The sequence below is a fragment of the Gorilla gorilla genome, chromosome 7, assembly GCF_029281585.2.
Source record: "Gorilla gorilla gorilla isolate KB3781 chromosome 7, NHGRI_mGorGor1-v2.1_pri, whole genome shotgun sequence".
NCBI lineage: Eukaryota > Metazoa > Chordata > Mammalia > Primates > Hominidae > Gorilla > Gorilla gorilla.
This window is the reverse complement of record NC_073231.2, coordinates 125,669,407-125,683,258: the sequence shown is the minus strand read 5'-3', so window position 1 is coordinate 125,683,258 and position 13,852 is coordinate 125,669,407. Positions and strand designations below refer to the sequence as shown.

The following is a 13,852-nucleotide window of genomic DNA, read 5'->3' as shown; positions in this document are numbered from 1 at the left end:
CACCATGTTGGCCGGGCTGGTCTCGAACTGCTGACCTCAAGTGATATGACTGCCTCGGTTTCCCAAAGTGCTAGGATTACAGGCGTGAGCCACCACGCCTGGCCTGTAGTCTATATTTTATTCTTTTTTTTTTTTTTTTTTTTTTTTCTGAGACAGTCTCAGCTCTGTCGCCCAGGCTGGAGTGCAGTGGAACGATCTCAGCTCGCTGCAACTTCCGTCTCCCAGGTTCAAGCAATTCTCCTGCCCCAGCCTCCCAAGTAGCTGGGATTACAGGCGTGCACCACCACGCCCAGCTAATTTTGTGTAATTTTTAGTAGAGACGGGGTTTCACCATGTTGGTCAGGCTGGTCTCGAACTCCTGACCTCAAATGATCGGCCCGCCTCGGCCTCCCAAAATGTTGGGATTACAGGAGTGAGCCACTGCGCCCGGCCTTGTAATCTATATTTTAAAATAAATACTAAGGCAGCAGTGCCTAGTGAGAGGTCTGGAGTGCTGGAGTTTTGACATTTAGACTACCTGCAGTCTAATCACATATTTTACAGCTTAAATCACCGGACCCAGTGTGTCTGTTCACACAGCAAGCCAGAAGCACGCACCTCCTGATTTCGGGAGACTTCCCACCACCCCACCCCGCCCAGTTACTAGCACCCTGCCCCAGCCTATTTATACCTGGCTCTTCGTAAAATTTGTCCTCCATTCTTCTCAATATGCTTGTACTAGAAAACTACCTTCCCTCCTTTTCTTCCTGCTGTTCTCGCTTCATCCACTAAATAGTTTCTTCCCTATCCTAAATTTTAACAATTCTTTACGATAAGACACATGCGAAGATCGCAAGCCCTGCCCATTGACAAGACTTCCTGGTTCTACCCCCGCCGCCGTTCCACTTCCGCTGACGTCGGAGGTCAGAGGTTACAGACAAGATGTCGGCGGATGGTAGCTTTGAGCACTTGCGGAGAGGAGCATCTCTGTGACAGAAGCTTGTCGACGGCGGCTTCTAGGAGCTAGTCGAAGGAGCGAGATTGAGGCGGGCAGCGACCCGTCAGGTCGCTCACCTGGGCACCGGCCAGCTGCGAGACGTGACTTGGGGACCGCAGGGGAGTGGGGAGTGTGAGGTGCCAAAGACCAGTAATGCGCCGTATCCCCCTAGGAAGCGGGGAAGCCAAGCTTCGCGGGACCGCTTCATGCCGCTGACTGGTGTAGAGCCCGCCAGAATGAACAGGAAGAAAGGAGACAAGGGCTTTGAAAGCCCAAGGCCATATAAATTATAAGTATTTTTTCATTTCCCTTCCTTCCTTTTGGTTTTGTTGCCATTAATTATATTTTGCGATTGCTTGAAATTGACTTGGTGGGCCTGGGAAACCTAGTGGGAAACTAGAATTTACTCACTGTGATGGAAATGGTGTTTGTAAGGTCAAAATGTTTTGAATGACAGTGTTATTCTGCAAATTTAATTCCTGTTGCAGGTTACTAAAGTTTTTGTCTAAGTACTAGATTGTATTTCTGTCAAATCTGTTTTCGTGACTGTTGCTAGATTTTAAAAAATTATCCCAATTGGTAGAGTGTTTTTTTTTTAAATTTTTTAGTTTTTAAGACGGAGTCTCTCTGTCGCCCAGGCTGGAGTGCAACGGCGCGATCTCGGCTCACTGCAGCCTCCACCTGCCGGGTTCAAGCTTTTCTCCTGGCTCAGCCTCCTGAGTAGCCGGGATTACAGGCATGTGCCACGATGCCCGGCTAACTTTTGTATTTTTAGTAAAGACTCGGCTTCACTCTGTTGGCCAGGCTGGTCTTGAACTCTTGACCTCGTGATCTGCTTGCCTTGGCCTCCCAAAGTGCTGGGATTACAGGCGTGAGCCACCGCACCAGGCCCCTATTCGTAGTTTTAAAATGAAATATTGACATGTAATTTTGAATTACTTAGAACATAGTCCTAATTTATACTTGGATAGAATTATACTTTGATTTAATAATAAAAATTATTTTTTCCTTATTTTCTTTTTATATTTATTAATATACAACCCATCAGGTCGTCTGCATCAACAACATAAATTTCCAGAGAAAATCTGTTGTGGTAAGTTTATTCTCAACAATTATAAACAGTAACAAGTCCACTATAAAGAGTAACAATCCACTCCTCACAGTACTTAGAAAGTTTGTAGTCTTCCAGATAATTATGTTTCAAGAATAGGTAAGAATTAAAATTAGGGTCTGTATGATTACAAGTTCCATGGTCCTTCTATTAATACCTATTGCCTCCCAAATTCTCCCTTTCCTTTTTTTTCAATTTCCTAATTAAAATTTTATTCCTCTTTATCTGGTGTATAATATGAAAGCCTGTATAGCCAAGCATTTTATAATTGTGCATGAAACAAGTATATGCCTATAGCGACATTTCTTCTATGAAAAAAATTAAGATTAATACACTCACTGACTTGGCTTCTAAGAGGCCATTTTTGCTTCTTGACTGACTTGGTTTAGGTGATGTTGCTTTGTAATGAAGTTTTAGATAGAATATTTGAGATCTAGAAACCCTCTACCTCCCCCTGCCTCCTGACACAATTTAGATGTGTGGGTTGCTGATATAATCAATTTTAGGAAAAAGCTTGAACATTCAAGTTTTTTGTTTGTTTGTTTGTTTTTGGAGACAGAGTCTCGCTCTGTCACTGAGGCTGGAGTGCAGTGCTGTGATCTTGGCTCACTGCAACCTCCACCTCCCAGGTTCAAGCAGTTGTCCTACCTCAGCCTCCCAAGTAGCTTGAATTACAGGTGTGCATGACCACGCCCAGCTTATTTTTGTATTTTTAATGGAGTCAGAGTTTTCTCCATGTTGGCCAGGCTGGTCTCGAACTCCTGACCTCAAGTGATTCACCTGCCTCTGCCTCCCAAAATGCTGGGATTACAGGCATGAACCACTGCACCTGGCTGAAAACTCAAGTATTTATTTAATTTACTTTCTTAGGGCTACCTTTATTACATAGGCTAAAATGTTAATGAGAGCTGGTTTTCCTTGAGTGATGGTATCAACTTCTCTGTCAGATTTGTTACCCATGTATGTATATATTTACTTAGGATAAGCTGAATAGATAGAAAAATGTCGCTTTTCATGAGTCATAGAATCTTAGATTTGTAATGTTCCTAAAAGGTTTATTAAATTTAGTCTCCTCGTTTATGGAATTTCTCATGCAGTCTTCCCTAGGTTATGTACCTTGTATCTTATATAGTAGGATACTTGAGTTGTATTATGTTGTATGAATTGGGTAGGAAAGATAAGGGAATTAGGGAGTCTATTTCAGAGGTTACTGCAGTAATCTAGGGGAGAAATGGTGAAGTCCTAAATGAAGATAGCATTAGTGAAAATGGAATTGAAATAGAGTTGACATGATTGAATTAGTGAACATATATTTAGCCATTAATATATGTAAGATATCTTCTAAGGTTTATGTGTATTAACTCACTTAATCTTCATAATTACCCTGTGAGATAGATAATATTTTAATCCTAATATTAGAATTAAGGCATGATTGAGGCAGCTAAAAGAATGGAGGTTCAGGGCCAGGCACGGTGGCTCACACCTGTAATCCCAGCACTTTGGGACGCTGAGGCGGGTGGATCACGAGGTAGGAGATTGAAACCATCCTGGCTAACACGGTGAAACCCTGTCTCTACTAAAAATACAAAAAATTAGCCGGCCGTGGTGGTGGGTGCCTGTGGTCCCAGCTACTCGGGAGGCTGAGGCAGGAGAATGGCATGAACCTGGGAGGCGAACTTGCAGGGAGCCGAGATCGCGCCACTGCACTCCAGCCTGGGCGACGGAGCAAGACTCCGTCTCAAAAAAAATAAAAAACTAAAAAAAGAATGGAGGTTAAGTAACTTTCTTAAGGGCATAAAGTTGGCAAATGATGAAACCCTGTTTAATCACTGATGACCTAAGAGTTCGATGCACTTTTTACGTCTGTCATTCCCCCTTCCACCTGTGTTGTCCCTGAGGAATCAATAGAAGTTGCATGTGGCTTTTTCAAGACTGCTATAAAGGGGTTGTGGATGACTTAAGTTTCCCATTGGAAACTTTGATTGGATGTTGTATGGGTTAGGATCTTGGTAGGAAGTAAATGGCAGATATACATATATGTATGTGTATATATATATACACATACATATATATACACACACACATACTCACACACACACACAAGTTAATTGAGGGAAATGAAGGGACTATTTAGAACAGAGTTAACAGAAACCAACATGAGGTGGAGGAACCCTCTGAGCTATCAATAGTGAGGAACAGTTGTCTAGGCCTGAAACAACAAAGGGAAGGGGAAGTTGCTAGAACCTACTGTAGCCATGGAATGGGTCACCTTGTAGGACCTGTGTCTTTTAATAGAAGAATGAAGCTACTGCTTACCTGCAGCGTGGCAGAAAGGAATCTGGGGTAATTAACATAAACTTGCTTTCCTTCTCTTTTCCAGTTTCCTTTTTGTGGAAACTGTTGGACCAACCCAGCCAGAAGGGTAGAGCCCAGTTAATGCAACTCGTAGGGTATTGAGTAGGGTAGAGAGCAGATCAGGAGGGGCAAAGTGAGAATAATCAGAACAGTCTACCTTTTTAACCCCAACACATCCACTGTTGTCTTTGGTTGAGATGAAAAGCTAGTGCTCCTAACATGAGGAACTTACAAAGTCCTATGAGCCACTGAAAGAGTTGGTAATGGCTGACTACTTGTTTTTTAAGTGAAATGTTACTTGAACACAGCCATCTGCATTTATTTACATATTGACTGGAGGTTTTGGAGCTACGCTGGCAGAGGTGAGTAGCTGAGACAGAGACTGTGTGACCCACAAAGCCTGAAATATTTCTATCTGGCCCTTTAAGAGACAGTTTGCTAACCCCTGAGCTATTCTGTTAGTGTGAGAGATGACAGTTCAGCCCTGTTCCCACCTAAAATATTAGTTACCTCTAGTGTCTTTTATGCAAGATAGTGGAAAGAAAACTGGTTGAAAGAAATAGTATAAAACTAAATTGTAACGGTCCCTGCTTCCCTTAGCTGGTAGCATGGCTGAAGTTGATACATACTGCTTTATTTCTTCACCCCTTCGGTGTTTCCTTTTCCTTCTGCTGACATTTCTATTGGGATGACCTAGACCCTTGTTTCTTTAGGACCTTCACTGCTGTTTATATCTTTATTGGGTTGTTGCAGTTTCTGTTGCCTAGGACTGTTAGGGGGGATCTGAGAGGCATCTGAGGGAATCCCCTGGATTTCAGATGTGATTCTTGTCTTTATTGTATAGCAAAGCTTTAATTTTCTGTTTGGTAATTGAAATGATTCATTCCAGCCAGAACAGGACCCCTTTCTCTGCTTTTTGGTTCTTTGGGATGAGGAGCTCAAGGTGGTCAAGGGGCAGCCTCAACTTCCAATGGAATGGAATCATGGTTATGTGCCCTGGTGGATGCATTCTTCACTTAGGCACCAGGACCTCTCAACATGCTGAACCCAGGGTCACAGAGACAGGAGGCAAAAATTCCTTCCATGGCTGGGCACGGTGGCTCACACCTGTAATCCCAGCACTTTGGGAGGCCAAGGCGGATGGATCACCTGAGGTCAGGAGTTCGAGACCTGTCTGGCCAACATGGTGAAACCCTGTCTCTACTAAAAATACAAGAATTGGCCAGGCGCAGTGGCTCATGCTTGTAATCCCAGCACTTTGGGAGGCCGAGGTGGGCAGATCATGAGGTCAGGAGTTTGAGACCAAACTGGCCAACACAGTGAAACCCTATCTCTACTAAAAATACAAAAAATTAGCTGAGCATGGTGGCGGGCACCTGTAATCCCAGCTACTTGGGAGGCTGAGGCAGGAGAATCACTTGAACACGGGAGGCAGAGGTTGCAGTGAGCCGAGATCATGCCACTGCACTCCGGCCTGGGCAACAAGAGCAAAACTCTGTCCCCCGCTCCAAAAAAAAAAAAAAAAAATTCCTTCCATGGCCTTTTTGGTGTAATAGTGAGAGTAGTCACTCCAGCTTTCACCCCTTGGTTCCCAGTTCTGTTTTGGCTAGGAGAGATACATTGTCTACTAATTTAAGGCAGCATCCTGTGGGAGGTTTCTCAATTGTAGCTGTAACTGAGCCTTCAGCAATTGATCATGCCATCTACTTCTATATGATAGGGTACAAGATAAAATGCATAAGTTTAAACAAATGGTTACTCTGTGTATGGAAGGGAAGGGCAGCAGGTTTGAGAGGAAAGATTCATAGGTCGGATTAGAAAATTACATTTCATGCACTTTGGGGTTATTAAATTGAGATGAATAGTGGGTAGTTGGCTACATGTCTGTGCAGATAAAGGGTGGTGAGAGAAATTTGGGAGCCTTTGATATACAATTGTTCATTAAGGGTGTGGAAAAGCTCACTTAGAGTATCTAGCAGGAAGTGAGCATCAGGGAGAAATATCTGAAGAACATGATATTTGAGAAAACTGACACTTGGGCTGTAGAAACCAGGGAAAACCTTTTTTTTTGAGACAGGATCTCACTGTCGCCTAGGTTGGAGTGCAGTGGCGCAATCACAGCTCACTGCAGCCTCAACCTCCCTGGGCTCAGGTGGTTATCCCACCTCAGCCTCCTGAGTAGCTGGGACCACAGGCACGTACCACCAGCCTGGCTAATTTTTGTATTTTTTGTAGAGACGGAGTTTTGCCATGTTGCTTAGGCTGGTCTCAAACTCCTGGGCTCAAGCGATCCACCCTACTTTGGCTTTCCAAAGTGCTAGGATTACAGGTGTGAGCCACCACACCTGGCTGAAAAACATATTTTAAGAAGGAGGAGACTGGGTGTGGTGGCTCATGTCTGTAACCCCAGCACTTTGGGAGGCCGAGGCTGGTGTAAGGTCAGGAGTTTGAGACCAGACCGGCCAACATGGTGAAACCCCGTCTCTACTAAAAATACAAAAAAAATTAACTGAGTGTGGTGGCAGATGCCTGTAATCCCAGCTACTCGGGAGGCTGAGGCAGGAGAATCGCTTGAACCCAGCAGGTGGAGGTTCCAGTGAGCCGAAATCGCACTGCTGCACTCCAGCCTGGACAATAAGAGTGAAACCCCATCTCAAAAAAAAAAAAGGAGGAAATGGAATGGTTATTAATTTTAAATATAAACAGGAAATATAAACTTGAAAACTGAAAGTAATCTTGGTCATAAGTGACCATAGCAAGGGTAAAGTATTTGTCCATTTTCACGCTGCTAATAAAGACATACCTGAAACTGGGCAATTTACAAAGGACAGCGGTTTAATGGAGAACTCACAGTTCCATGTGGCTGGGGAAACCTCACAATCATGGCAGAAGGCAAGGAGTAGCAAGTCATCTCTTACATGGATGGCAGCAGGCAAAAAGAGCTTGTGCAGAGAAACTCCTGTTTTTTTTGTTTGTTTGTTTCTTGTTTTTTTTTAATTATACTTTAAGTTCTGGGTTACATGTGCAGAACGTGCAGTTTTGTTACATAGGTATACATGTGCCCTGGTGGTTAGCTGCACCCATAAACTTGTCACCTACATTAGGTATTTCTTCTAATGTTATCCCTCTCCTAGTCCCCCACCCGCCAACGGGCCCTGGTGTTTGATGTTCCCCTCCCTGTGTCCATGTGTTCTCATTATTCAACTCCCACTTATGAGTGAGAACGTGGTATTTGCCAAAACTCCTGTTTTTAAAACCATCAGGGTCAGGCACGGTGTCTCACGCCTGTAATCCCAGCACTTTGGGAGGCCGAGGCGGGCAGATCATGAGGTCAGGAGATCGAGACCATCCTGGCTAACACAGTGAAACCCTGTCTCTACTAAAAATACAAAAAAAAAAAAAAATTAGCCAGGCATGGCGGCGGGCACCTGTAGTCCCAGCTACTCGGGAGGCTGAGGCAGGAGAATGGTGTGAACACAGGAGGCGGAGCTTGCAGTGAGCCAAGATCGCACCACTGCCCTCCAGCCTGGGCGACAGAGTGAGACTCCATCTCATAAAAACAAACAAACAAACAAACAAAAAAACCGTCAGGTCTCGTGAGACTTACTATCATGAGAACAGCACAGGAAAGACTTGCCCCCATGATTCAGTTACCTCCCACTGGGTCCCTCCCACAACACATGGGAATTCAAGATGAGATTTGGGTGGGGACACAGCCAAATTGTGTCATTCTGCCCCTGGCCCCTCCCAAATCTTAAGTCCTCACATTTCAAAACCAATCATGACTTCCCAACAGTCCCCCAAAATCTTAACTCATTTCAGCATTAACTCAAAAGTCCACAGTCCTAAGTCTCATCAGAGACAAGGCAAGTCCCTTCTGCCTATGAGCCTGTGAAATCAAAAGCAAGTTAGTTACTGCCTAGATACAATGAGAGTACAGGCAATGGGTAAATACAGCCATTCCAAATGGCAGAAATTAGCCAAAACAAAGGGGCTACAGGCCCCATGCAAGTCTGAAATCCAGCAGGGCAGTCAAATCTTAAAGCTCCAAAGTGATCTCCCTTGACTCCATGTCACATCCAGGTCATGCTGATGCAAGAGGTAGGTTCCCATAGTTTTGGGCAGCTCTGCCTCTGAGACTTTGCAGGTTGCAGCCTCCTGGCTGCCTTGACTGGATGGCGTTGAGTGTCTGCAGCTTTTCCAGGTGCATGGTGCATGTTGTCAGTGAACCATTCTGGGGTCTGGAGGATGGTGGCCCTCTTCTCACAGCTCCACTAGGTGGTGCCTCAGTAGGGACCCTGTGTGGGGGCTCTGACACCACATTTCTCTTCTGCACTGGCCTAGGAGAGGTTCTCTGTGAGGATCCTACCTCTACAGCAAATTTCTGCCTGGGCATCCAGGCATTTCCATACATCTTCTGAAATCTAGGTGGAGGTTCCCAAACCTCAATTCTTGACTTCTCTGCACTCGCAGGCTCACCACCACATGGGAGCTGCCAAGGCTTGAGGCTTGTACCATCTGAAACTATGGCCCAAGCTCAAAGTTGGCCCCTTTCAGCCCTGGCTGGAGTGGATAGGATGCAGGGCATCAAGTCCCTAGGCTGCACACAGCGTAGGGACCCTGGGCCTGGCCCACAAAACCACTTTTTCCTCCTAGGCCTCCGGGCCTGTGATGGGAGGGGCTGTGTGAAGACCTCTGACATGCCCTGGAGACATCATTTTCCCCATTTTCTTGGGGATTAACATTCAGCTTCCTGTTACTTATGCAAATTTCTGTAGCCAGCTTGGACTTCTCAGAAAATGGGATTTTCTTTTTTCTTTTTTTTTTTTTTTTTGAGACGGAGTCTCGCTCTGTCCCCCAGGCTGGAGTGCAGTGGCTCAATCTCAGCTCGCTGCAACCTCCACCTCCTGGGTTCAAGCAATTCTCTGTCTCAGCCTCCTGAGTAGCTGGGATTACAGGTGCCCACCACCATGCCTGGCTAATTTTCTGTATTTTTAGTAGAGATGGGGTTTCACCATCTTGGCCAAGCTGGTCTTGAACTCCTGACCTCGTGATCCACCTGCCTCAGCCTCCCAATGTGCTGGGATTACAGGTGTGAGCCAGCGTGCCTGGCCTGGATTTTCTTTTCTATCATTGTTGGGCTGCAAATTTTCCACACTTTTATGCTCTACTTTCATTATAAAATGGAATGCCTTTAACAGCACCCAAGTCACCGCTTGACTGCTTTGCTGCTTAGACATTTCTTCTACTAGATACCCTAAATCATCTTTCTCAAGTTCAAAGTTCCACGAATCTCTAGGGCAGGGGCAAAATGCTGCCGGTCTCTATGCGAAAACATAGCAAGAGTCACCCTTGCTTTAGTTCCCAACAAGTTTCTCATCTCCATCTGAGACCACCTCAGCCTGGGCCTTATTGTCCTTATCACTATCAGCATTTTGGTCAAAGCCATTCAACAAGTCTATAGGAAGTTCCAAACTTTCCCGCATTTTCCTGTCTTCTGAGCCATCTAAACTGTTCCAACCTCTGCCTATTACCTAGTTCCAAAGTCGCTCCCACATTTTCAGGTAACTTTTTAGCAGCACCCCACTCTGTTGGTAGCAGTTTACTGTATTAGTTCATTTTCATGCTGCTGATAAAGACATACCTGAGACTGGGCAGTTTACAAAGGAAAGAGGTTTAATGGAGATCTTACAGTTCCACATGGCTGGAGAAGCCTCACAATCATGGCAGAAGGCAAGGAGGAGCAAGTCATATCCTACGTGGATGGCGGCAGGCAAAAAGAGCTTGTGCAGAAAAATTCCCGTTTTTCAAACCATCAGATTTCATGAGATTTATTCACTTTTATGAGAATAGCATGGAAAGACTTGCCCTCATGATTAAGTTACCTCCCACCAGGTCTCCCACAACACATGAGAATTCAAGATGAGATTAGGGTGGGGACACAGCCAAAACATGTCAGGTAACTTCAGTGGAATGATGACTGCATAAGTCATATTGTACTGAATGGAAGAGAGAGTTGGGACAGTGAACATATTCTACTTTTTCAAGAATTTCTCTTTTGAAGGTATGGGAAAAAGATGGCACAAAATTCATTTGAGGATAGCATAGATCTAAAGGCATTTAAAACCTTGAGTCTTGAACATATTTATAGGCACAGGAAAAAATTCTACAGAAAGGAAAGATTGTAATTATAGGAGAGAGAAAAACAGTGATATTTCTGAGGATATTGTGGGGAGTGGGTGCTAAAGGACCATTGGATATATCATTCTTAGAAGGGAAAGATGGGTACGTGAAACAGAGGGGCAAGATAATTGGTAGTTGGCAGAGGAGTGGTTGAATTTAAGGATTTAGGGTGAAGGGAGAAAAAGCCCCAGGAGTGCCAAGAAGATTAATAAATGCTTTTGTTATTCTTTTCTGAATTCTTTTCTGGTGAGAAACTGGAAGAAGTCAAGGACAGGAGGATTTCAGGCAGTTGAACAGGAGGACTGGGAGAGAAGTAATGAGAGGGGTGAGGAGAGGCATTGTGGACATTTGAGTTCATAATGTCAGCATCAGAGCAGTTCTAAGCAGTGATGAAGTGCTTTTCAGAGTGTGATCTTGATTCTTCCTGGATGGAAGTGAAGATTGTAGGAATTGAGGTCAAGGAACTTTGAGGCAGTTTTATTGGATGGATCAGACACATCTATATTCAAGTCACTTAGAGTGATGGCAGACTTGTGTTACAAAAGAAGAGTATGTGACCAGTTGCATTATTTATACCTGTAATCCCAGTGCTCTTGGAGGCTGAGATAGGAGGGTCACTTGAGGCCAGAAGTTCTAGACCAGCTTGGGCAACATGATAAGACCCGTCTCTAGAGAAAAAAATTTTTAATTAACCAGGTGTGGTAATGCATTTCTGTAGTCCCCAGCTACTCTGGAGGCTGAGGTGGGAGGATCACTTGAGCCTGGAAGATTGAGGCTGCAGTATGCCATGATTGCTACACTGCACTCCAGCCTGGGTGACAGAGCAATACCCTGTCTCTGAAAAAAAAGAAAAAAAAAAAGCAAGAGTATGAGCCTTCAGCAAATGTTGGGGAATTTCATAGATATTAATGAAGAAGCATAAAGGATGGTGTACCTGTATAGCATGAACACAAAGGATAAACAGGAAAGAATAACAAAAGCATTTATTAAGCAAATACTAGATGTCAGCTATAATTTTAAGTGTTTTCCATGTAAGTTTTTCAGTTGTCTTTGTTTTTTGAGATGTGATCTTGCTCTGTCACCCGTGTCACAATCATGACTCGCTGCAGCCTCAACCTCCCAGGCTCAAGCAATCATTCCACCTCAGCCTCCCCAGTAACTGGAACTACAGCCACCATGCCTGGCTAATTTTTTAATAGTTTATGTAGAGATAGGGTCTTGCTATGTTGACCAGGCTGGTTCTGAACTCCTGGACTCAAGCAGTCCTCCTGCCTCAGCCTCCCAAAGTGCTAGGATTACAGGCGTGAGCCCATGCCTGGCTGTTCGGTTGTCATAATAACACTAATAGGCCAATAATGTCATTTTTTATGAGGAAACTGAGGCACAGTGGGCTGGAGTTACTAGCCCAATGTCATGCAGTTACTAAGTGGTAGAGCTAGGATTTGAATACAGGGAGGAGTCTACCTCCAGAACACCTGCTTTTCACGGTGACACTACACTGTCCTTAACCTTGTAGTGTACATTAAATAAAATCCTATAAGTGACCCAGAAGTAGTCGTGGAAACTAGGAGAATGCCTATTTTCCACTACCCTTGTTTATAGTGAATGGGAGAGTAAGTAGCTTCTTGTCTAGGAGGATTCAGAAACCATTTCATTTAAGGTAAGAGGGTAGAGAGGGAGTTTTAGAAAAGGTTGAAAAGCACAGGGGAAATGTTTAAAATGGAGTGTGGGCTCCAGGAGAATGGTTATCTGTGAAGTGGTGAGGAGAGAGCAAGAAGCAAGGAGTGAGAAGCTAGATGACCCGAGGGGCTTGCAGTTATGCCAGTGGCTAAGGGCGGCAGAGATTGAAGACTTGTAGAGGTTAATGGGTCTGAATGTTTCAGGCAGGTGTAGGCTAGAGCCCTAGGTGGTGGCAGAGGCCTGATGGTGCAAGGAGACTGGGCTTTTCCTATCTTCCTGAAATACATTTCATCATTCTATTATTGTTACCAGAGTTTAGAAAACCAGATGCTGTTCTTATGTCCCACCCAAGTAGCAGTTGACAGTACTTTCTTTAATCTTTTGTTTTGTAGTTGTCTTGGTTCTAAATCTTATCTTTCAGCTGATCCAAGCTCATTTAAATTTAGAATGGTCATTGGATGACAGATATGCTAATTAAAAGGAATTCTGGTCTTCCTTCCTACAGCAGCTCATAGTTTACACCTTTAAACACAGAATCTTTATCAACTTTATTTTGGCCTTTGTTCTTTTGTTCTGTGTTTCTAACTCACATATATGTGCAGATTGTTCTAATTTAAGAGTGTATGGCTCTCCTCTTACTTGGGAATTGAGAACAAAGGGGCTACAGAATCTCTAGGCTTTCTTGAGCGGTTGGACTAAATGTTACCTAAAAACAATTCTTGCATATTATTTAAAACCCTTGTACCCACAGGCATTATGGCATAGTGGGAATTGTTTGGAATTATTTAGTTGTGTTTGAATCTCTAGTCTCTACTTATTACTGACCTACTTTTTTTGCCTTTGTTATCTTATCTGTAAAAAGTTAACTTTTTTTAATACTGTACAGTAGTATTTGTAGCTTCTCTGTAGAAAGTATAAAGTAGTACTTGTCTCTTAGAGTTGGTATTAGGATTAGAGGGAACATAGGAAAATATCTAGTGTAATGTCTGGTACATGGTAGCAGCCATTATAATCTAGTCCTCTATGGTTGCTGTCTGAATTTTGTCTTAGATATTTCTGTTATAGCCTCTGAAATTTTTCTCTTCACGTTGGAGTCCCTGAAATATTGCTATTTCATGCTGTCCCTTGTTTTATGTTTGAGTACATCAATTTTCAACCCAGGATATTAAAATCAATTAACATATATTCTGTGTTTCATCTGTTCGTCTTTCCCATTGATTCAATACAAGAGGGTGGTGGGCAGTCTGTATTTAACTGTTTTTCATGTGTTGGATACAGAGACATTGCTACCATACAGCTAACATGGTAGAACTACATATGGCCTCTGGACTACTTGATAGGAAGTGATTGAACACTGTGATGTATTTGCTGCTCCTGGATATAGCAGCAGATTTTTCCTACTTGCCTTGGTATCTTTTGTAGCTCTTGCCGTTTTACCTGTCCTAATTTACTCATGAGCAGAAACTCATACTTGTTAGCTTCAGTGGTATAATTTTTTACCCCTTTTTTTTCTGCCATATTCTTTCACTCATCAACCTTCTGGTTTT

The 13,852-nt window shown here is 43.7% G+C and overlaps 1 protein-coding gene across 4 annotated transcripts in view; it reads left to right on the top strand.

Moving 5' to 3' along the window:
* Positions 1-884: 884 nt before the first annotated feature.
* The window catches only part of TAF2 (TATA-box binding protein associated factor 2), a 98,277-nt gene continuing 85,309 nt past the window's right edge, over positions 885-13,852 (top strand). For 3 of the 4 annotated variants that reach the window (XM_055349249.2, XM_055349248.2, XM_055349246.2), the window contains exons 1-2: positions 886-1,266; positions 2,016-2,069. In XM_055349249.2, the coding sequence (XP_055205224.1) occupies positions 1,183-1,266; positions 2,016-2,069 (138 nt within the window). In that variant the 5' untranslated portion in view covers positions 886-1,182. Of the gene's footprint in view, positions 1,267-2,015; positions 2,070-13,852 lie in introns of all 4 variants that reach the window. The other variant, XM_055349247.2, reaches the window with a different exon arrangement.